This window comes from Brachypodium distachyon, chromosome 1 (assembly GCF_000005505.3).
Source record: "Brachypodium distachyon strain Bd21 chromosome 1, Brachypodium_distachyon_v3.0, whole genome shotgun sequence".
NCBI lineage: Eukaryota > Viridiplantae > Streptophyta > Magnoliopsida > Poales > Poaceae > Brachypodium > Brachypodium distachyon.
In genome coordinates, this window is record NC_016131.3 from 5819914 (window position 1) to 5842490 (window position 22577).

A 22577-nucleotide genomic window follows, 5' to 3' on the forward strand; every position below is an offset into this window, starting at 1 on the left:
GAACCATCAGGAAAAACAAGTGATACATGTGGAGAGCATTTTTGTTCAAGGCTCAGAACTGTCATTGTACTCCTCCAAAAACAAAAAAGGACTGTCCTTCCACGAATGCAATCAAAGGAATTGTTTTTTAACCAAGCATGACACAGTGCCAAACTTAAGCAACATGTACAACAAGTGCAGTTACAAAGGGCCTGGACACAAGCAAATCTTCCTTTTAATTTCACCAAATGCAGCCATGCTATAACAAACTTTCTGATTTTAACACTAAGTTGAATCTACACCATTTGTTTCCAGAATCTGACGGATCTATCGGTTCCACATGTAACAAACACTGGCTCTACAGGGGAGTGCTCCAGCCACCTAGGGGCGCCGGTGTGGCCAGAAGGCAATCTTGCCAGCTTTTTAGTAGTAAGTGCATCCCAGATGACAACCTGAAGATCAAGCAGTACTACAGTCAAGCCTGTGATCACGGTCTTCCCTGCTGAAAGATAAATATTACTAGTAGAGTTGAAACTTACCACATTTTGTTCATCAATTGATAGTACAAACTCCTCACTTTCGTTGAAGACAGCCTAAACAACAAATCAGGGAAGTTAGTGGTAACAAAGTAATCAGCCTAAATGTGGAGAGCATGTTTGTTCAAGGCTCAGAACTGTCATTGAAGACAGCCTAAACAACAACACGGTAACAAAGTTAGTGGTCCAATTAGTTACATGCTCACAACCTATTTCGTTCGGAGCTAGACCAGATTTTGAGCTGACTAGCTGAGATGCCATTGGTGCAAGAAGATTATGTATAACAAAGTGTGTTTGCGTGTAACTCAGAAGAAAGAAAGAACAAAAAAAGATAATGATACAGAATATACAACTAAACCTGGCATCGTAACTGCCCGTTAACAGCACCAGCATATTGCTTCACAAGTCTTCCGGTGCCAACTTCCCATAACTTTATAGAAGAATCCTTCCCACATGATAGGATGTACCTAAAAGAGCTTTTTAGGCTACACGCATAAATCAAGGAATTTACAGTACTACAACTACTCAAAATGGGCAATTAAGTCCTTCGGTTCGTCCAAGTTCATTATACCAAATCATGCAAAGTTGTGAATTCTTGACCACAAAACAAAAAGCCTTTCTGCACAAACAGAGAAAAGCTTTGCATTTACGATCACAATAGAGTGGCAGTGTGACCCCGCAGGTATATCCATCCCTGCCCCGTACCACATTGTACTAAACTTATACTAAATCAAAGACACTTATTATGGATCGGAGGGAGTAGTTGAGTGTTATCTTTGCACATACATTTTACACATATCTCTTTGTTCCCCAAAAGAATTTTACACATGCTGCCACTTGCTAACCTCTCATCTTTGGTGAAAATTGCACTAGTAGCTTCTGCAGATGCATGTGCCCCAACTATGGGACGAACACATTCAGCAGATGCTCCATCCCAGATGCGGAGAGAACCATCCTTAGAAGCAGTCACATACAAGCTCCCAGTACCTGAGTAGCGCACCTGACATCCACAAAGTAGATACACTTTTTTAACCTTCCATAAGGATATAACCAATGCAGGATAAAACTTGTGAAGCAACAGTAAGACAATACCTGGTTAATGGCAGCACTAGAATCCTGTGGATTTGACGATAAGTAGCATGTGAAAGTGTTTACATCATAGAGATGAGCAACTGGGTGATCAGTCCCTGCAAATATTTCTATCAGTGTCAGCTGCTTCTAGTGATTGCATATTCAATAGATTGATTAGGTCATATTGGCCTCTGACTCAAACATGATTGGAGTGAGCAGCCTAATTCTGAAACAAAACTAAGAATCCTCAAGTCCAGACCAAAATATTCTAAGTTGGATAAATTAAGACACACTATAATAAATACATGGCAATATTAGAACTGATAATCAGTGCATAACAGAAAGGTGATTCAAAACATCATGCATGTATCATGAAAATATATACAGTATTATATAGTGATACTCAGTTACATGATTGTTTCTGAAAAATAGCATGATAAAAGATAAGTTGACACTAAAGTTTAAACCATACCCCAATATTAGAATTGACAATCAGTGCATTACAGAAAGGTTAGAGCTTACAGGTAAAAGCCTAAATTACTGAAAGGATATAGTACCTGCTAAAATGTAATCCCCAGAAGGATGAAAACAGATAGATCTAACATTATGAGTATCCTGTTCAAATAAATGTTCAGAACAAAAATCGACTTTAAGTGCAACGAACACGTCATTCGAGAATATCTGCATACATCCAATATACAGTTACTACCTGAATAACTCTGAATGCTTTCCTTGCAGCAGTTTTTGAGAAGTCAAAGAACCTGACAGGCAAGTTAAAGCACATACAAATTAATTGATATGCATACTTATATGTAAACAATTGACCAAGTATGCTTAGTCCTTGTATGAACTCCTCAAACCGCATAGCCAACAAGGAGTGGGAAGCAATGATAAGCATACTTTATTGTATTGTCTTTTGCTGCAGATATCAATATTGGGTTAATTGGATGAAAATCCAGATCATTGATGGGCTGCAAGAAATTAAACATGTTACAAAAATAACTAGAATAATTAGGAGCAAGAGGACTACGAGCCTTTAACTAAAGAATAATAATGCGGGATTGAACCCATGACTTCCACCACCCACAACCATGTGCTTTACAACTAGGCGGCCACATGGGTGCCCATTCAAAACAAAACAAAAATGATTACTTGCTAATACAACGAGGCATGGTGGTAACTGGTAAATTAAGCAACTGAAGGTAAAGAAGCAATAATATGAGGAATGGAGCAAATGAACTATTTAATAGTTACAGCGTTACAAAGTTCAGTACCCTGTGACAATTATTCAAGACACAGAAGGTAAAGACATAACTACCGTGGAATAGAGCACAAAAACTAGTTACCAGCTATAAAGTTTAATACCTTGCCAGTAATAGCTACAAGAAGTTATAAGAGAATAGAGTCCTACCAGGAGTCTATGTTTCAAGACAGGATGAGAAGAGACTTAAGGACCTAAACAGTAAAATACTTGCCTGGGTGTGATCATAAAATGTGCGAACCACAGGCCGGACAGACCCTTCTTTGGAGTCCGCTGAAATTGTCTGCTTAATTTTCGGAACCTGCAAATAGAAGTCCAATACTGAGCAACAACTACAACTTAACAAAGCACAGCCCACACCCAGAGACAGAGTGATAATTCAACCTCACCTCAAAGAACTTAATCGATGTGTCCCCACTTCCAGTTGCTAAATATCTCCCGTCTGGACTAAATTTTGCACATCGGACAACATTCTACGCAATGTAAGGGTAAGCAATGAAATAAGCACCTATTCATATTCCTTGTCAGCTGGTTTGCCAGAGCGCTATAATCAGGTCCAACAAATTACAAAGTTGGATGAGTACAAAGGTGCCATGGCAGTTGCGAACCGCTCAAATGGTACATAATTGTATGCTGCTAAATTATCTGTTCGATGTATGAGGCATACAAATCGTTTGATGTTGCTTCTAAAATCCATGTATAAATAGCACCCATGTTTATGTTTCGAAATTACTGCTGCCCAGTTGATTTTAGATCTAGTTCAAGTATCTCATAAATATTTCAGAAGGAAACGTGGTAAGAACAAATTCATATGGTGCACTGATCAAGGGAGAAGAATTGTGTGCACCTTATGATCGGAGATGTGCTTGGACTCATGTTTGGGAAAACTCTTGGACGAGCCACTAACACCCTGCATACTGCACATAGCTCACAATCAAATCCATACATGACCAGCAAGCAACTACGCACGGTTAACAGTCAAATGCCACGAACAACTTTTGGTTTACCTGAAGTCCACGGCATTAGTACCGAGAGGGCGCCCAAGCCCGCCGCCACCATCAGCGGCGGATTCAAACGTGGCGGGAGCTCCACCTCCTTCATCTCGCTCCGCCGCGAGACCCTGCGAACCAACAGCACCGAAGGGTTCATGCCTGGACTGTACTGAATAAACCCTAACGCATGGGGGCAAAGAGAGAGGGGAGCACCTTGGCGACAAGGCGGAGGAGGTGGTTGGGGAGGGACGCGTCGGCTTTCGCAGGAGATAAGGGGGTCATGGTGGCGGCGGCGACGGCGGTGGCAGCCTGCGTGAGGTTCTGCTCCCGGAGGTGCGCCACGATGAGGGCGTTCACCTGCCGCAGCAGCTTCGCCTCCTGCACCGCTGCGTCCATCTCACCTCCGCCTTCCCTCCTCCGTGCTGATTTGCCGGATTTTCCCAGTGGGACGGCCACGGCGAGGCCGCGCGAGTTGTAGCCTAAAGTGGAGCGAAGTGGAGCGAAGTGGACTGAAGCTTGGAATGGGGCGCTTGCCGCTTCGAAGCAAATATGAAGAAAAAATGACACGATGCTTCGTGCAACCTTCAGAATTCCTCTGAAATTTAACGTGAAAAATGCAATTCAGGTGTTAATGTATTCCCCCGTCCGTGCATGATCCGCATAACTGATGGTGGGAGACAATTCAGACAGCCGGATCCTTGAGCAGTTAAGCTGGATACCGCTAGAATTATGTGTCTCACAGCAAAGTGAATCTCGAAACGGAGATGATTAAAAATGTCCTCAGGATCTCTCACACAGTGGAAGCCGAGCTAGAATATCGAATAAATTTCAGAACGGCGCAACTTTAATGTAATAACCATCAGCTGGTCACGCTTAAATATCATCTGAAACTAAAACAATATGCGTAGTTCTCTGAAAGGTTGTTGTTTCGCAAATTCTATTCTTAACACGGAGAGGACAAAATACAACTTCAGAAGACTGGTTATTATCTGCTAGGACAAAATAAAAGCAGCTATGTCTTCTGCACTCTTTTGTTTAACTCACTTTTATCACAGAAAACACTGTAGGGATCAGGAAATGAGCTGCATGTCTTGGAGAAGGAGACACAAACAAAACAAAGAGAAATGAGCAAATGCGGAGCTTGCTCGTGCCATTACAACCGGTCCCAATCATCCAGCCTCGTGATAACAAGCCTCGGAGTTTAAAAGAATGGAAACTGAATACATTTGATCCCTCAGTTCGTCCATGTAAAATATTCTGCCTAATCCATATCTGTCACTAGAGGCAGATAATAGGAGCCTCAAAACATTCCAAAATACCCTCCAGGGCACCAGAGTCTGTAAGAACCACTGTCTAGCTATCGAGTCAGCAAGAAACAGAGCTCAGATGGGTGAGACTGATAACATTGTTGCATTTTGGTTACCAAAAACTCCCAGCATTGCAGGAACCACGTAGAGGTTTCAGGCAACTCAGGCCTCTTCGACTTTAGCACACACACGCTCTGAAGAAAAAGCAGAAGGAAACTACAATTAGGAAGATAAAGAAAAAGGGAATAGCTTGAGATCAGATCAGATTTTTTTTTTTTGAGGAATTAAAATAGCTTGAGATCAGATAAGATTTTTTTCGAGGAATTAAAAACCTGATGTCATCTAAAAAGTAGAGCATTAGAAAATGGAATATCATATGGAGCCATGTTTACTTATATAACTACAAACAGCCCTTCTTTTATGAAATGGGCTTTTTACTCAAATGTCAAACTTAGAATAAATGGACTTCATTCCTGAAAAACTAATGAACTAAAACAGTGTTTGGGATTTTTACAGGAATGTCAGAGCATCAAAATTTATAAAGATAAATGGTTGTCATTCATGGAAAACTAACTAACGTCGTGTTTTGTGAAAAAGAAATGCACTGGTCATGGTCCCACAAGATAGACCAGCTTGATGCAAACGTAAAGCAATGATATGATCAATTGATCATATGACACCTGACTGCATTTGGTATTAGTACTCCCTCCAGTCCAAAATATAGGGTGTATAAGTTTTGCTGACGGTCAAACTTTTTAAAGTTGGTAAAAACAAAGATACTATAAAAATATATTTCACACTGAATCTAATGATTTTCATTTGACGCCGTAGATGTTTATATTTTTTGATACAAAGTTGGTCAAAGTTTAGCAAGTTTGGCAGTCAACAAAAGTTATACGCCCTACATTTTGGAACGGAGGGAGCATATGCCATTACTCCTGCCAGATACGAGTGCACCATGCAGTCAATCATTCATAATGTGCTGTTGCTGGCACTTCAACGAGCTAGTTTCATGCAAGATGCCTTGCAGAGGGCAAAAGGGCATAGAAGTTCCACAGTTTAGGATTGTACTCAAGTGGTTTATACTGCACATGGAAATGAGAGATGATGACATGTGACTACAATAACACCAAACTAATCATGAGAAATCTTCATATATGTAATTAATCCCAGGAGTAGTACTCTAGTGCCGCTTCGTATGCTTGCAGATAGCATTAGATGTCGTGAACAACAAACAGAACATTGTGGTGGATATAAAGGTAGTAACATATAACACTTGGAAAAGAGAGATGGCCATACTTAAGTATTCGTAGCATACTATCATTGATGTACCCCAAGCAGATGAGCTGAAGAACCTTGGACCTAAGCCTCTGTAGAAACCTTTCCATCCATCTTCAGCAATCAATCTTCTAATTACTTCACCAGCTTTCGGCTTGTTTTGATTTACCTATTAGAAAGTAGAAAAAATAATAAAGCTGACTGGATGTAAAAGTTTAACTCTCAGGATGAACATCACAGTCAAAAGAATAGACAAAAAAATGCAAACATCATGATGACATAAAGAAAACCGGCAAGTATTCTCTGACTTAAGTCACCTGCCTTTGTGAGGCTGACAAGTGGGCCATCCAACTGTGGGACCCACATTTCAGCCTCACAAAGGCAGGTGACTTAAGTCAGAGAATCCACACCGAAAGAAAACATCTGTTGCACGGAGCATTTTAAAAACATCCCAGGAAACATTGAGCATTTAATATTTTTAATAGACAGAAGAGGGGTTTGAACACTACAGTCAAGAATTATGGTTGTGAAGAACTAAAAGTTTAATAACTGTGTTATGCCGTTCTCAATATAAAATATATAACATGTACTATTAAGAATGCTGTGAAAGTGTGAAGTGTTTCCTCAAAAGTGCATGGCCATGTCCTTGAAGAGCTCTTAAGCACTTCAATGTTGATGCATTAATGCTGCTCACTATAAACAGAGAGGTTGCCAAAAAGGGATCTCAGAAGGAAATCACCCTTTCGACCTCATGATACCAATATGATGAAATGATCCAAGTACCACAGCAGCTTGCTTTCTCAATGACCACCATTGCGAATAGAAATATATATCTCCTATAAGAACTGTGTTCCTGAAGTCTAGCTATTAGATATGATACCATGATAGAAGTCCCTTATGTTTTAAGTCAGACATCAATATACTTCCAAGACAAATGTCCATGATCCTAATCTTACTTAAACATTGTATTTCTAATACTAATAGAGACATGGAGTCAGGTCATCGACATCTTAGTGGCATCAACACAAACTTAATAAGCACTAGTTATCAGAGTAGTCCTGACGAAAAAAACTTCATTCAAATCCAGTTAGGCAAAATAAGCAACACCAGAAATGAAAAATGTCACCTGCAGCCTGGTTTTGATTGTATCTAGGGGAGTTGAAACGCAAGAGGTCACTGCACCAGCAATCATTCCCCCTGTGGCTTGAACACCGACTATTTTCAACTGGCCAGGAGTATCTTCTTTATCATGCCAATGACCAAGAGCACTGCTTGGACAAGTAGAAGAACACAGTAGTGAATTCTCTCGGATAACTATGCTAACAAGATAAATAACTTGATTTCAACTCTTAACCTTTTGATGTTACCATCAGGAATTAAGATTGAACTCCTCGAAAACTACACTTCTCTTAAAGCATTAAGATCTTACTACTATATGTCAAATTATCATGGTTGCCGCTTCTACATATAGGAATACAGAGCAAAGTGAATTAATTACCATAATAAATCAAACATTTTAACAGAGAGCACCAATGTAACATCAGAGGTTTCTAGAAATAGATCAATGTAAATAAAGCTGCAGTTTGGGATTCTTGAACCATGGTAGACATGGGAACAGGAAAGGAAAATATGGGGTGATTGAAAGACTATGTTGGCATCAACAGGAGCAGTTTCAAAGGTCATGATTCGAATTGCCAATATATACATATGTACAATTAGCCTTCTCTACTTAGTTCAACTTAACAAATCCATGAATTTAAACATCATAACATGCAAAGATTAAGAGAGAGAAACATAGCAATAAGCCAATCAGACAATCACTAACCTCCAAATTATACGCTGGCTGAATCCATAGCTTGCCCACCACACAGCGCTAGAAGGTGCATACGTCATAACAGACAGGCCAAATCCTCTGTACAGTCCCCGAGGTCCATCAGCCTTTATAATCTTCTGAGCAACATCAAGTCCACCCTTATATCTGACATGACCAGAATATCCTTGAACCATCAATTTCTGGCTAACCTGATACAAGCCAATACAGCACATGATAAACAGATATTTACCTAATCAAGCAAAAATAGCACAACTCTTTGCAGCCTCATGGCTAGCGATAGGCATACCACATCAATGGGCACAAACACGGCCTGTGAGCACAGAGACGCCGTCAAACCACCAAGGCCATTAGCAAGGGCAGCCTCCATCGACTCCGACAGCTTAAGTGGCTCAACAAGCTTAAGTGAGGTTGCCTTTGTCTTCTCAAGCGCGGTGAGAAAGATAATCCTGGCCGGGATAGCCCCAGTGATAACTGTCCCAAACCCCCGGTATAGCCCTGGCACCCCATCCACCTTGAGGATGTTCTTGAAGGTGGCCAGAGCGTTCCTCCTCATGGCCTCCCCGGAAGCAACCTGCATCCTGGTCTTGATCACGGAGACTGGGTACAGCGCCACGGTCACGCAGCTGAACATGCCGGCCCCAACCACGTAGAACTTGGTCATGTCAAGGCTGCAACATATATGCACCGCAATTTGAGAACAATATATCAATCAGAATGCTACAAAGAAGCCGGAATGAACTACAGCTTCCTGATCGCGTGCCATCCAGGAACGGGAACAGTTGCGGCAAGTTCCTAACCCGAAAATGTCTAATGCCAATTCCGAATAGCGCCCAGGGCGAAGCGCAAAGATTAGAACCAGGTACTCGGGAACACAATAAAGGGGGGAATTGCTAAGAAATGGAGGCGGGGAGAGGAATCGGCGGTTACTTCTCCCAATTGATCTCCGTCTGGTGGTAGAGGGAGGGGATCTTGGCCGCCCTAGTAGAGGTATCCATCGCCCCCAATCCCGCGATCCCTAGACGAGAACGCGGAGGAGGGCGCCGCCGCCGCCGCGCCGGGGATGGAGAGTCGACGAGAATGGCTGCCTGGCGCGCTGGCTTGCCCTTGTTTCTCCCTCTTCCGCTTCCGTGCTCTTCTTGTCAACAACTGCTGCTACTATTCAGCGAGGAGAGAGAGCATGTGTTCCTCGCCTCCTCTGGCTTGGAGGCGTCAATGGCGTCTCGGGTTGGGGCTCTTGGGTCGCGTCGAGCTTTTTTCTCTTCTTTCTTGAGCCCAAAGAAAAACCGCGTGGTCGTTGTTGGGCTCCGTCGTGAAGCCCATTTGTTTGTTATTTCCGGGAAGAGGTGCGACGTGGTCTTTCGGTCTTTCCCACGTTAGACTCGTTTGCCTTTGCTTTTTTTTTTCTGAAGACCGGAAAAAGCAAGGGGGTGTCAAGAAAGAAAAAGAAGTGACCTTCTTGCAGCGGAAAAAATCCGATGCTATGAAACAATGTAGCTCAAGACAAATCAATTTGCCATTTCACGGAAGAAAAGAAAAGCAAGGGGGTGTCAAGAAAGAAAAAGAAAAAGAAGTGACCTTCTTGCAACGGGCAGTAGCAGCAAGGATAAGAGCATCTCTAGCACATACCGACCTCCCCCGATCCGAACTGCGTATTCAGTTTTGGGCCAAAAAAGACCCGATTAGATACTGAAAACCGGCCCGGACCTGGCCCAACAAAAAGAATTCGGGTTACCGAAACGAGCTCATATATCTACGGCTCGGAGGGGTCGTTTCGGTACCAAATCCAAACATGCGCCGCCGCAATCCGCCAAAGCGCCGCCGCCCACCGCCACCGCAACGAGGACGGCACCTCTGTCCAGCGGTCGCCGCAGCGGCCGGACTGTTTCCCCTTGCGGGCGGGGAAACCCTAGTTCTCCATCGTGGTGGGGAAATGGGACCGCCGCCGCCCTCACCCCCGACGAGCGCCGCGCGCCTAGGTGCTCGCCGGCAGGGGATGCTGAGGTGGTACCACCGCTTGCCGCCGGTGGGACGCGTACCTCAAGGAGGAGGCGGAGAGGGCGGCAACGGCGGGTGATTTGGCGCCGGTTCCCGCGCTAGTGCCCGCGGAGCTTGAGGCGGAGGAGGAGGAACTCGACGGCAACGGCGACAGGGCAGAATCCGATGACTCCATCACGTGCGACGTGAAAGAGCGCTCCAAGGCAAGCTTGGCCAAGGACGACGCGCGCCGGGCGGCGAAGGAGCAAGCCGAGAGCTCGACTAGACCATTGAGCGGTCGAAGGCGCCGGTGATCATCGTCTCTGACAACGACGAGTAGGCGATGTGTTAGCTCCTCTTCTCTCTAGGTTTTAATCGTATGCAGAATTCAAACTCGTATGTAATGTGATGCTTTTTCTGTTGTTAAATACTTCGTGACATGTTTAAATTCATAAGTTTTCGTATTCGGTATATGATCTGCGGAGAGCTTGGAAATTTCCGTTCTTCGGTTAATTGAATCACGCAAGTTCAGATCGCCGAAGATCGGTATCTGCTAGAGATGCTCTAACTGGGTTTCATCATTAATTTCTTATTTCTCCCTCTGGTACACCGTACACGCAATGGCCGGCCACGTCTTGCACTTGAGGAGCCGAACGCATTGTCCAACCTTTTTTGACCCTGCACAATATTCAGATATTTCTATTTGCAGTCACACAGGCACACATCATTTAAACACATTCTCTTTCACTAAAGAAGAAGGCCATGCACAACCAGATCTCCAAGCCCATTCAGCCATGCAGACGACGCCTGATCAACCCAAAACCGTCTCATTCATTCCCTCGTCTCACTGACAGGGTGAGCTCGATCCATTAATTCATTCCAGGGCCCATGATAAAGAAAGAGAAAAAGAACATCTCCACGAGGTGATCGAGGAGGTCGTTAGAGCTGGGCGAGAGACCGCACACGCATCTACAGCTGGAGATCTTGTTGATGCTAGCTACTAGCTACTAGTACGTACCGATCAAATTAAACAACGGGAACGGGAACGGGAACGGCAACAAAGGGGTTTCTCCAATAATTGTCGAATTGTTAACAGCACGGTCGCACGCGATGGTGGTTGTTGGTACGTCCAGATGCCTTGGGGGGGGGCACCAACAACCGGCGCCGCGATCGAGATGTGGTTGGTCCACGGCGCTACTTGCTGCACCGAGCTCACGGACGATCTGTCAAGCTGCAATTTGCGTGCACCGCTGTTAATTACTAGTGGGCTGGGTTTCCTTTTTTCTTTTTCTTTTCTTTTTCTCTTCTCTTCTCTCTGCACCGACAGAAAGAGGGGCGTTTCTTTATTCCCCGATGTGTCGGCTCGCATGTGTGGTTTAGCGCTCTCATGGCAGTCACCACCCGATGCCATTAGTTTAATGAGTTCTAAAAGATTGATGGTGGTTATTGAGGCAATTCCGGTTTTGCCCCTGGTGATTGGGACTCGCGTGCTGGCTGAGGTTTTGTGACTGGGACGAACTATTTGGCCGGCATGGTTCACGTCTTGACGATCGTAGCGTTAGTTGCTACGTACGAGTCGAACGAAATAAAAAAGAATAGTAAATGACGAGTGAGTGGTCATGATAACAAACCGTAAATCACACGTTCAAAGAAAAAGTTCACACAGTACAAGATTTGACGTTCGGAGTGCAGACACGCTGATTTGTCTATCTGAATACATCGACATGCAATGCAAATACAAACATAGCACAATTCTTTTCTCGCGAACTAGATCTTTTGGTTAAATAAAACAATACTACGCAGAGTTAGAGAACACTTGATAAAACACTAGTAGTTGCAACAAAATCCGGTGGCGGCTCCGTGCTTTCAAGTCTCGGTGACCTCCATGGATGAAGCGCAAAAGCCAAAATGCACAAAGTTTGCCCTAAAGTCAAAAGTTTTGAGTAGTCGCACGAGTCGTGTTTACCTCACGAAGTAAAAACCAAATACCAATTAGTACAATATGTTTAGAGTTATACGCCTTACAAGATAGGATTTTCAGGAAAAAAATTTAGGAACGGAGCGTAAAAGCATGGGCCAAAATGTTGGCCACATTATGTCAAGAAATTTTAGTTCCATAAGATGACACCTCCATGGATATCCTATGGCCAGAACGCCAAAAGCAGACTATCTACCCAATAAATATTGGTCATGGGATCTTCTATCTTCGAACAACACCGAGTGTCTCGTCGAATGCAAGAGGAACCATCAAAATCTCCAATGAGGGAACAAAAGAAAAGAAGCTTCAACTGTTAGTGTCTTTGGGACACAAAGTGATCTAAAATTAATTTACTCCACTTTCAAAAAGTTATTTTTTCATTCGATCATCGGGGTTAATAATCCTCCACAATCCCAACTGGCAACTGCGATCAATCAATTTCATTAACTTCGTTAAAATCTCAATGAGCCAATCAATCATGTCGTGTTATCACCGTAGGGACTGCCATCCTTTCCAAAGTACCGATCAGATTTGGCTCTCCAAAAATATGAAAATTGACGTAAAACCAAACAGTGGTCAAAGTTAATCAAATTTGGCGTAATTTGACGAGGCAGAAAACTCAAAACCCAAACGATGGCCAAAGTTAATCAAAACCGGCATAGTTTGCCGAGGCCAAAATCTGGAACACAAACACCGGAAAAAATCTGACACCGACAAGCCCCCCTGTCACGAGGGGCATTTCGGTCAAAACGCCTTGGAGGAGGTTGGACTGTCGCGCTCACATCTACTCGCTCATCGCGGAAAGAAACGTTCCTTCCCCCCGCGATATAATTTCCACCGAGGCGCGGGACGAAGAAGCCTCCAGGAGCAGCGCGCGTCTCGTCGCAGTAAAAACAGCGGCCGCACATGCTTTAAGTCCCTACACTCCCACCACCATCGCCTCGCCCTCAGTCGCCTCCCTCCCAGCTCCAACCCCCCAGATCTCCGGCTCCCCCCTCCCCGGCAGGCGCGCACCGCCGCTGCACTGCCGCATCCGCTGCGGCTCAGGGATCGTCGGGTGCTTGTAGTGCGGAAAAAAATAGTGTCAGTGGAGTAGCGAGGGGGGAGAAAAATGGCGGTTGGTGGCGACGCCGGGAGCTCCAGGTCCGCGGCCTGCTCCTGCGCCGTGCTGCTCGCGGCGGTGCTGCTCTTCTCGGCACCGGCCACCACAGGTTCGGCTCCCCCTCCTTCCTTTATTCCTCCCCCGTCCTCCTCTCCCTCTCCCTCTCTCTCTCTCTCTCTCTCTCTCTCTCTCGTGCCGCGTCGCGCGGGAAGCTGGCGAATTCGTTGGATCCGTACGCTCGATCGCCGCGGAGTATCGCAGAGACGGGGCGCGGCTGCGAGATTTCGTTGTTTGCGTGCGGGTCAATGCCGTTCCCGTTTTTCTGGGCTTGTCGGTGGCCGTGTCGGTGGCTTCTGATTTGGATCCCACTGGGTTAATTCAGCTCGTTCGTTTCGTGCCTGTCCGGCTTCTGAAACCCAAACTAGGAAGCTGTCCATATCTGGGTCTGGGAGAAGGGCGCGCTTCAAGCTTCTCCAGTGCCACCCTGCTGATTCTTGTTCTGAACTTCCTTGTATTGGGTTCTGCTGCCACGATAGATCTGTTAAGGAGTGAATCGAATTAGTAAAGGCATCTCAATTAGACAGATCTGGCAAATTCGAATAAGGGTGTAACATAGAGATAGGGTGTATCTACTAATCGTTTTAAAAAAGAGAGTGTATCTACTATATCTAGTTTGTCAATCCACTTTCTTTCTCTGTTCTGTTCGCGATATGTATCTGATTCTGATATGCACCCTTTGTTCGTCCGTTCCTGCAGAGGCTTATGATTCACTGGATCCAAACGGCAACATCACGATAAAATGGGATATTAGGGAATGGACTGCTGATGGTTATGTCGTAAGTAGCACCCGTGCATCAACAGCTGTGTGTTTCATCTCTATTCGCAAAAAACAAACTGTGTTTTTCATCTCCACCTACCAGGCCATGTTTCTTTACTGAATAGGCCTTGGCTTGTATAATGTAGAATCAAGTAGCATCGCCAATGACTGATTAATGTAGGCTACAAAGTACAAACAATATTGAGAGGCACCCAATGCAATAATTAGCAGATTTAGGTATAGACTAAAACATGTACACCCTGTACCTGTATCATGATTTTTTTCTATTCCAAACTTGTCATGTGCAGGCAGTCGTCACAATGTTCAACTACCAACAATTCCGACACATCTCTGCACCTGGGTGGCAACTAGGGTGGACATGGGCAAAGAAGGAGGTCATTTGGTCGATGGTGGGGGCTCAGGCCACTGAGCAGGGTGATTGCTCAAAGTTCAAGAGCAGCCCTCCCCACTCTTGCAAGAGAGATCCCACGATTGTCGATCTACTCCCAGGCACCCCATACAATCAGCAAATTGCCAATTGCTGCAAGGCAGGAGTTATAGATACATTTAACCAGGACCCATCAAATGCTGCTTCCTCCTTCCAGGTTAGTGTAGGTCTTGCTGGGACTACCAACAAGACGGTTAAGGTGCCCAAAAACTTCACTCTTAAGGCCCCAGGTCCAGGGTACACGTGCGGCCGTGCTATTGTTGGCAAGCCTACTAAGTATTTCACCTCAGACGGGCGCCGGGCAACCCAAGCTCTTAGTAAGTTCCGCACTTATTGCTCTTTTGTGCTGCTCTCAATTGCTTAAGTACTTTGTGCAAATGCATTAGCAAGCTAACACATTGTAATACTAGTTTAGCATATTCTCCTTAATGGTTATTTAATGGTAGGTTATACTAGGTGTAGGATTAGTGAAAGGTGAAACCCATTGAATGGGAAGTGATTTGTTCTCGAAGGGAGAAGTGTTTACAATGGGTTTTAGCTTATATTTATTTGACAATAAGTCAACACTAAACCTGATAAATGTAGCATATTTTTATTAATTTTGTTCTTTAGCAATGTATGTCGAATGAAGAAGCATCAGAATGGTTCCGTACATGTTTTATATTTGTTTGCAGTGATTTCTCTTCATTAGTTGGTTTTAACGAGAAATCTTGTATTCACAGTGACATGGAATGTAACCTGCACATACTCCCAGTTTCTTGCTCAGAAGACTCCAAGCTGCTGTGTATCTCTCTCATCATTTTATAATGACACTATTGTGAACTGCCCAACGTGCTCTTGTGGTTGCCAAAACAATAACACTCGTCCAGGAAGCTGTGTAAAGTGAGTTAACATAATTATTATTACTCTTTACTATGCTGCATATTAAGGTTCTAATTTTCTCAAATTCCTTATGAATTCTATGCATTTCACAGTGAGAATTCGCCTTATTTACAATCTGCCATCGATGGCCCTGGCAAATATACTGGCCAGCCTCTTGTCCAATGTACTTCCCACATGTGCCCAATAAGAATCCACTGGCATGTGAAGCTCAACTACAAGGACTACTGGAGAGTGAAAGTCACTATTACAAACTTCAACTACCGAATGAATTACACACAGTGGAACTTAGTCGTCCAGCACCCTAACTTTGATAATATCACAAAGCTGTTTAGCTTCAACTACAAGCCGCTTACCCCATATGGAGGCGGAATAAGTAAGTCACTTTCTGGACTGTTTTACCTGGTTTCTTGATTGAAATGTGTTTCCTGTCTTATTGAGATTATTCCATCCATTTCAGATGATACCGCGATGTTCTGGGGAATGAAATTCTACAACGATTTGCTCATGCAAGCTGGTCCGCTTGGAAATGCACAGTCAGAAATACTTCTGAAGAAGGACTCTGCGACATTCACCTTCGATAAAGGATGGGCCTTCCCACGACGTGTGTACTTCAATGGTGATAACTGTGTCATGCCGTCTCCTGATGCATATCCGTGGTTGCCTAATGCGAGCCCTCTAACAAAACAACCATTGACGCTGCCACTCTTGGTATTCTCAATTTTGTTGGCTACTTTGCTGGCCTATGTATAATCAATGAGATCAAGAGAATCAGGGAGCTTCAAGTTGCTGTCAGGTTCCATGGGGTGCAGGACAACGGTTCATTTGTTCATTCAATTCCACGTTTGCACAGAAGAGGCAGGCGCCGCACAGAGGAAAGCTGATATATGTGTGTTTTGTAAGTTAAAGGGGCCAAAAATGTATTTCTTGTTTGGTATATACTGGCCACAACCCTTTGGTGAACTTAGATACTGCAATTTAGGTAATTACAGTTGCGCCTTTTGTATTTTATAGCAGCAGAATTTTTATTGAATCATATGACTGCCTTTCTTGTAGAAAATGTATGGGTTCCATAATAATATTCTGATACATTGTGAAACGGAGAGGAGGCCGTTGGTTAAGATAATTGAGCATGTTTTCCTGCGACTCTCTGATCTTTGACAAGTTGATCTGATTGAAAGAAAATGTATGGGTTCCATAATAATATTCTGTATACATTGTGAAACGGAGAGGAGACCGTTAGTTAAGAAAATTGAGCCTGTTTTCTTGCGACTCTCTGATCTTTGACAAGTTGATCTGATTGGTTTCAGTGTTCAGTGCGTTAGACAATACGAACCAAAAGAAGCATACCACAGCCTTCAAGGCTAGAAGAAATCATAACTCGAATATCAGGAAAGCTACAACAGAAGGTATGAGGCGGTGTTTCTCTATCTGCACATTTTAGGAACTTGAAATTGCAACCATTAACAACAAAGAGTGTGCTTGTGATTTTTCACGTACCAGGTTCCTCATAAGGTATGTTCTACGGGTTGATTATTATGGACAAATGTGTAAATGTACTCCTCGAAGAAATGTCGAGAAGTATTGTTGATGAGATTTCTGTTTTTTCTGAATACCCTTCGAAAATTTCCATCTGTACCTTTTCTCCGTCTATCGGATGTTTCTGAATTCAAAGAGGTAAGATGCTTATACGCTGCGGCGTTGTGCCACAAACTTGCATCGTATCGTAAGGCAGAAACCGAAATTGACGACAAGACATGCTCATCTAGTCTTTCTTTTTCTGAAACAAATGTTATACAACTAGTTTTCTTAAGTAAGTTCTACAGCTAGTTTGGAGAACATTTGGAAACGGAATGAAGCACGCTACATAATTTCCTGTCTAATATGGGGACATATTTCCTAAATAGTACTCGGGTAAGGTCACTGATAAAACAAGAGGAACTTGTATTATTCGAAACAAAGAAACCACCACAAGAAACATGAGTTCACGGAAAAACACTTACCTTAAAGAGGACGCTGGATCCAAACCCTCCATGGCACCCTTCTCTGAGGAATTAAGCATACCGGGCCTTCTTTGAAGGGAGACATGCTTTGTGGTTTGTGCCCATCTTCATGCTGCTGCTCTTCTGAAGCCTCAGAGACCGGAGAACAACATGCCACCCATGACCTGGTATATATATGCCCATGAGAGGGAGAAAAAGGATGCAGTGCAATGGAAGGATTGGAGCTAGAGATGGTTCACCAGTAGCTGTTGGTTTGTTGGCTGGTTGCAGTTGCAAGCAAGCCCCAGGTTGAAGCTCAGCACCGCGCTTACCACCTTCCACATGGTTTTCTGCTCGGCCTTCAAGCAAATGCCATCCAATCTGAGTGAGACCTCTGCACAATTAAATCAGGCCAAGTGCATTCTTCCAGGTTACTCAGCAGTAGGACGTGATAAAATTTCTGCAACTCTTCCATCGAGATAGTGAGACATCTCCAGTTGAGAAAATATCAACAGAGGGAATGTGAAAGTTACCTGCTTCTGAAGTCTACTGCCCAACTATCTGCTCCTTGTGAAGTGATACAATGTATTAAGGAAACGGAAGAGATACTGGGGGAATATATGGTATTTTTAGACATACCACAAATCAATGAATCTTACATGAAAATGTACAGATATGTAGTATACATCTATAATAACACTACAATAAAAATTCAGATTTTTTTGAAACTTCAAAACATGATTTTCATGATGTTTGAACTATAGGGTGCACTCTCGGGAGCCAAATGGGGTTCCCAATGTTTGATAATTAGTACAACCCAAGAAAGTTCTTTTTGTGAATCTCAACCCAAACAGAAGCACCATTACCATTCACCTGTAATTCTTTTTTGGTTAAGAATTCACCTGTAAGTTAATATTGCATCTTGAATATTATGAAAGAACAACTGACAGAAAGAAAAATGTTTAGAAGCAACAGGGATTGAAAAATCACAGTATTCAGAAATAGCTTTGGTGCCTTCAGACACACAAAAACAGTGGTCCCATGCAACAAATATATGTCATCAGCTGCCTAGAAAAGGCTTTACATCTAAAAAAACAGGTTTTGTAAATTATAATTAATCCATCAATTCGGTAACATGTCGATAAAACAGTACCACCAATTTTGTGGTCAAATATTTGAGTCAAGTAACTAAGGACTCAATACATCAATGTGTCTTCGACTTTGGACAGAAGCACACAATCTCCATCCATAACCAGCTATAAACGGGTTGATTCCCCTAAATGGTCCTTCAATCAATGTATAATCGACAATCACTTCCTGCGTGCATACAATATGGCAACAACAGCTGATATTCCGACAGCTGCTACTGGAATTGCCCAGTACTGCACCGCATAGGCCACTAGCTTTCCAGCAAAGTCCGTGTCCTGCTCTTTCCTGAAAACCTCCATCTCAGGGATGTCCGGTGTCTCCTCCAAGTCCAACTCCCCTATGAAGTAATCCTGCATTAACTCCTTGGCACTCTTGCTGTGGCCAGCATCTTCAAATTCCTCCGTGCCATCCTTACCTTCAAACAAATCATTGTATATGATAAAACTGCGTATGATAATTCAAATTATTGAACAATAACATGAAAATAGGAGGAGAGTAGCTTTACCGGTCACCGCGAGCAGAACATCAGCACCCCCAGGGTGGTCATCCAAATACTTGGTCACATCATAAATCTGCGACGCATTCATCAACGTGGCATGAGCTCGCAGGGCAATCAGAACAATGGAACATATGGCCAAGCATTGCGTCTGTACTATTTGACTCAAAGCCTTCAATAGAGGCATATACGGTTGATTTCGGGAGAGAAACAAAACCTCCACAAAAAAGATATCTCAGCACAGTTGTCCTACGAGGATTAAATATAGTAACTGCAACTGCACCTTAATGGTGCCAAGATTGGCAGGCCACGCTACACACAGACTCTTCGCTTCAAAGTTTGCATCTATTTCACGAAGAAAGCGCGCGCAGAATCTCATAGGCATTCCGTCGAACGAGTTGCGGGCGGTAGAAGCCCAACAAGCAACAACCGCCCCCAATCATCCATAACCCCCTACCTACATACCTATCGATCTTACGGATATCGTTTAAACAGCAGTGCGCAGCAAAGGCTATGATGTGACGGAGAGGGAAACGCCGGGCGCAAGTGGTGCTACCTTGCCGTCGACGACGACCCAGCAGTCGTCGGGGGTGTTGTGGAGGGCGGCCTCCTTCATGCTGTACAGCTTCGTCAGAGTCGGCATCTCCTTCTCGCTTTCCTAACTCTCGCTAACCCTATAAGCGAACGCCGTGGGCATACAGTTCTATGAATCTACGACGGCTTGCAGAGGAAGATGACGAAGAAGGTTGAATCTGATATTGAATCTGCAGCGGCTTGGCTTGCTGCCGAAGAAGAACGGCTTTGGGGGAAGAATTTAGCCTCTAGGGTTATGGTTCGTTGCGGCCCAGTATAACGGAGTCGGCCACAAAAGGGTGACCCGGACGCCCAAATTCAAAGCCCATTGCACACGCGGACACGCCACACGCACAGACGCACTCGCGGTAACGGTACTGGTATTTCAAGTTCGGAATAACTAAGAATTCAGAAACGTAGTCAAACTCGTGCAGTTATATGAGGGACGATGTTGTCGTTTTAGTCTAATCGCATTCTTTTTGCTGAAACATGTATAGTTTTGTGTTATAAAGATGGATATCATGGATAATATGTTTTAGACAGATTTCATTGTACTATGGGGTTAGTTTGTAAAAAATATATTCTATGATCCAAGCGCTAAACTTGTAAGAGTTTTCGAGATTGAATAAAGTTACAAGTGATTTAAAAAAAACTAAAAATCCAGGTGACACGTTTCCTCTCCGCGACCCATCCGGTGCTGTGGTGTACAACGCGTAAACTGAACTCCAAACTCGCGAGTTAAACCACAAACTCGTTACATGCCGGAACTTGAAGGTTACCAAGTGGACCTCGTTACAAAACGACTTTGATATAAGTTGAGCAACAAAATTTAATGTAGGAGATTGTTTCTGCAAGCCTAAGCCTAAGAATCCAATGCCACCTGTAGCACACGAGTCACAACCCAGCTATTGTATGCACGTACCCGCCGATGCATCCAGATGCACGCAAAACCTCAACTCCTCAACTGACCGTGTCCTCGTCTCGTATTGAACATAAGCATGCATGTGTTTTTAAACGAGTTTAATGCACACGTATTTGCAGAATTGGTCGTTTGATCCTTTTAGAAATAGAAAAGGAATATATTTTAAACAAATATGGTCAAATTAAGTCAAACCATAGGCAAAAATAAATTCTAATGTCATTATGCACATAAACGAGTTTCAGAAGAATGGTTGGCAAAGGAAGGAAGGATCCAACCACGTGTACAACAGGAAACGACAGATCATTTGGGTTTTACCTGTCCTTTTGTTTTTTTTTGTTGGTGGTTACATTCGAGATTGCCTCAACTGGGAAAGGCTCGAAGTTCTGGAGACAGCTCCTCTGACATACGTTCCCTTCTGTGAGGGTGGCTGACATGTGGGCCCGGACCCACAGGTCAGCCACAGCAAACGTATGTCAGGGGATTCTCCTCCCGGAGTTCTGGGAAAGAATTATGCTCTATTACGTTACAACAGGAAACGACATTGGTAATAATAAAATGTAGTCGTTGCTAGCGGCAATTACTAGGGCATCACGACTATGTCGAAATGATATGGTTTACAATGAAATAGTTTGAATTTCGTGTATGCTGGTGATATTCAAGGCCGTGGTGGTGGTGCTGCTCGTTCACTGGAAGGCACTTCTTCCGGCTAGACGTCGAGAAGCCACGATGAATTGGATAGATTGACGAGTGATGTCTGTTTACTTCTTGGTTAGCTGGTTATGATGTAAAGAACTTCTCTGTGATAGTTGGCTAGGTATACTGTTACCAGAACATCTTAGCTTTCTAATAAAGCTGGGTCGAAATGCCTATTTACCCAAAACAAATTGTAAAATCCTGTTTTGTTTTAACTGAGATTAAATAAAAAATTATTCTTCTTTTTTCCTTTCCTTTACTCCATTCCTTGGAGTAGAGTGGATCAATACTGCTAATACCACCCTGCAAAAAAAAATACTGCTAATACCATTTTTTCTGTATTCCATTTTTTTCTCTGCTTCATGTGAATCAGAGATTCTGAGTTCTGACCCAAATCCCCACAGAGTGTTACAGCATTTGCAGGGCTGTTGCAGCTACTACACGTATAAATGTTTCTTAGCGTTACATCAGTAAATCTGTTAATTGTACTTCGATCGTGCGCCCACACAGCCACACTCCATCTCGGCTTTGACCTGCACTCTTTTGCCAGCGCCATCGCCGAGCCCGGAGGCAATTCCGATGCGTGCTCCTGCCGCGGCGCCACGTTTCGAGCTCGGGTGCCGCCGAGCACGGTACAGGGGCGGAAGCCACAGTATGGGCGCAAATAGGAAAGCGCCGCAAGGACGCACGGGCCTGGAGACGGACCGGCGCAAACTAAACCCGGCCCGCTAGCTCGCCTGCTGCCGCAGCTAGCGCAGCCGCAGGCAGCAGTACGTGTGGCTCGGGGCGCGGGGCGACGGGAGAGGATTAAAGCAACAGTGTATCTATCGATCGAGGTGACCGGCGGCCGGACGGAGGTGATGGATGGATGGAGACGTACGGCGGGCGGGACGGATCCGGACAGAGCGCTGCAGATGAAAATGGCACGCGAGGCTGGCCGCGTCGAGGCCCCGACATGTCGCTCCCGACGCGGCGGATACGCCTCCTCGCCTTTTCTGGCACGTACGCCTCTCTCTCTCTCTATACAGTGCACATATATGTGGCTTCCTCTTTGCCCACTGACTCGGTGGGGCGCTCTCTCAGTTCTCACCCTTTTGATCCATCTTTTCCTTCTTTCCGCTGCCTTGGATTAGACACCGTTTCGATCTGCCAGTTTCTACAGATGAGATTGGAGCGACGAGCAAAGGCAAGTTACGGCTGTATCAACTTGCCCATTTCAGTTTGTCATTGCCTCCATCAACTTCCGGTTGCATGGTATCCTTCATCTACACTTCCTTAGGGGCAATAACCACCCCTTATATGGAGA

At 44.1% G+C, this 22577-nt stretch overlaps 3 protein-coding genes across 6 annotated transcripts; 1 reads left to right on the top strand and 2 right to left on the bottom strand.

Moving 5' to 3' along the window:
* Window positions 1-6: 6 nt before the first annotated feature.
* On the bottom strand, window positions 7-17506 carry LOC100821755 (cleavage stimulation factor subunit 50). 4 transcript variants are annotated; one of them, XM_010231433.3, is made up of 16 exons: window positions 9186-10902; window positions 8545-8926; window positions 8250-8446; window positions 7551-7692; window positions 6479-6593; window positions 3695-3774; window positions 3237-3320; window positions 3062-3148; window positions 2487-2557; window positions 2296-2347; window positions 2144-2201; window positions 1608-1702; window positions 1361-1515; window positions 874-982; window positions 519-572; window positions 7-431 (listed from the first exon to the last, which is right to left on the bottom strand). In XM_010231433.3, the coding sequence occupies exons 1-16, from the start codon at window positions 9251-9253 to the stop codon at window positions 276-278; spliced, it is 1905 nt and encodes a 634-aa protein (XP_010229735.1). In that variant the 5' UTR covers window positions 9254-10902; the 3' UTR covers window positions 7-275. The 4 variants fall into 4 exon arrangements, with proteins under 4 accessions (XP_010229735.1, XP_010229733.1, XP_024312965.1 ...); XM_010231431.3 differs by lacking the exons at window positions 6479-6593; window positions 7551-7692; window positions 8250-8446; window positions 8545-8926; window positions 9186-10902 and adding exons at window positions 3855-3967; window positions 4053-4376 and having other exon boundaries at window positions 3695-3764; XM_024457197.1 differs by lacking the exons at window positions 7-431; window positions 519-572; window positions 874-982; ... (7 more) ...; window positions 3695-3774; window positions 9186-10902 and adding exons at window positions 4745-5340; window positions 17460-17506 and having other exon boundaries at window positions 6446-6593.
* On the top strand, window positions 12697-16602 carry LOC100834747 (COBRA-like protein 3). Its single transcript, XM_003559328.4, is given in 7 exon segments — window positions 12697-13421; window positions 14069-14148; window positions 14438-14894; window positions 15300-15459; window positions 15552-15832; window positions 15917-16159; window positions 16162-16602. Coding segments are annotated over 7 exon segments (1500 nt in total). The 5' UTR covers window positions 12697-13321; the 3' UTR covers window positions 16341-16602.
* Window positions 17507-18472: 966 nt separating the features above from the next.
* On the bottom strand, window positions 18473-19930 carry LOC100836907 (cytochrome b5). Its single transcript, XM_003559334.4, has 3 exons — window positions 19640-19930; window positions 19093-19159; window positions 18473-19002 (listed from the first exon to the last, which is right to left on the bottom strand). Exons 1-3 carry the CDS (start codon window positions 19724-19726, stop codon window positions 18749-18751), a joined length of 408 nt encoding a protein of 135 aa, XP_003559382.1. The 5' UTR covers window positions 19727-19930; the 3' UTR covers window positions 18473-18748.
* Window positions 19931-22577: the final 2647 nt, after the last annotated feature.

Excerpts from the sequence above, each read along its gene's own strand:
- LOC100821755 (XM_010231433.3), bottom strand. The coding sequence starts at position 9,253 with ATGGATACCTCTACTAGGGCGGCCAAGATCCCCTCCCTCTACCACCAG. Across the intron at positions 3,321-3,694 it reads AGCACATCTCCGATCATAAG|AATGTTGTCCGATGTGCAAA; the intron begins GTGCACACAATT and ends TACATTGCGTAG. Across the intron at positions 983-1,360 it reads ATTTTCACCAAAGATGAGAG|GTACATCCTATCATGTGGGA; the intron begins GTTAGCAAGTGG and ends AAGCTCTTTTAG.
- LOC100836907 (XM_003559334.4), bottom strand. The coding sequence starts at position 19,726 with ATGCCGACTCTGACGAAGCTGTACAGCATGAAGGAGGCCGCCCTCCAC. Across the intron at positions 19,160-19,639 it reads GGGTCGTCGTCGACGGCAAG|ATTTATGATGTGACCAAGTA; the intron begins GTAGCACCACTT and ends AATGCGTCGCAG. Across the intron at positions 19,003-19,092 it reads TGTTCTGCTCGCGGTGACCG|GTAAGGATGGCACGGAGGAA; the intron begins GTAAAGCTACTC and ends ATTTGTTTGAAG.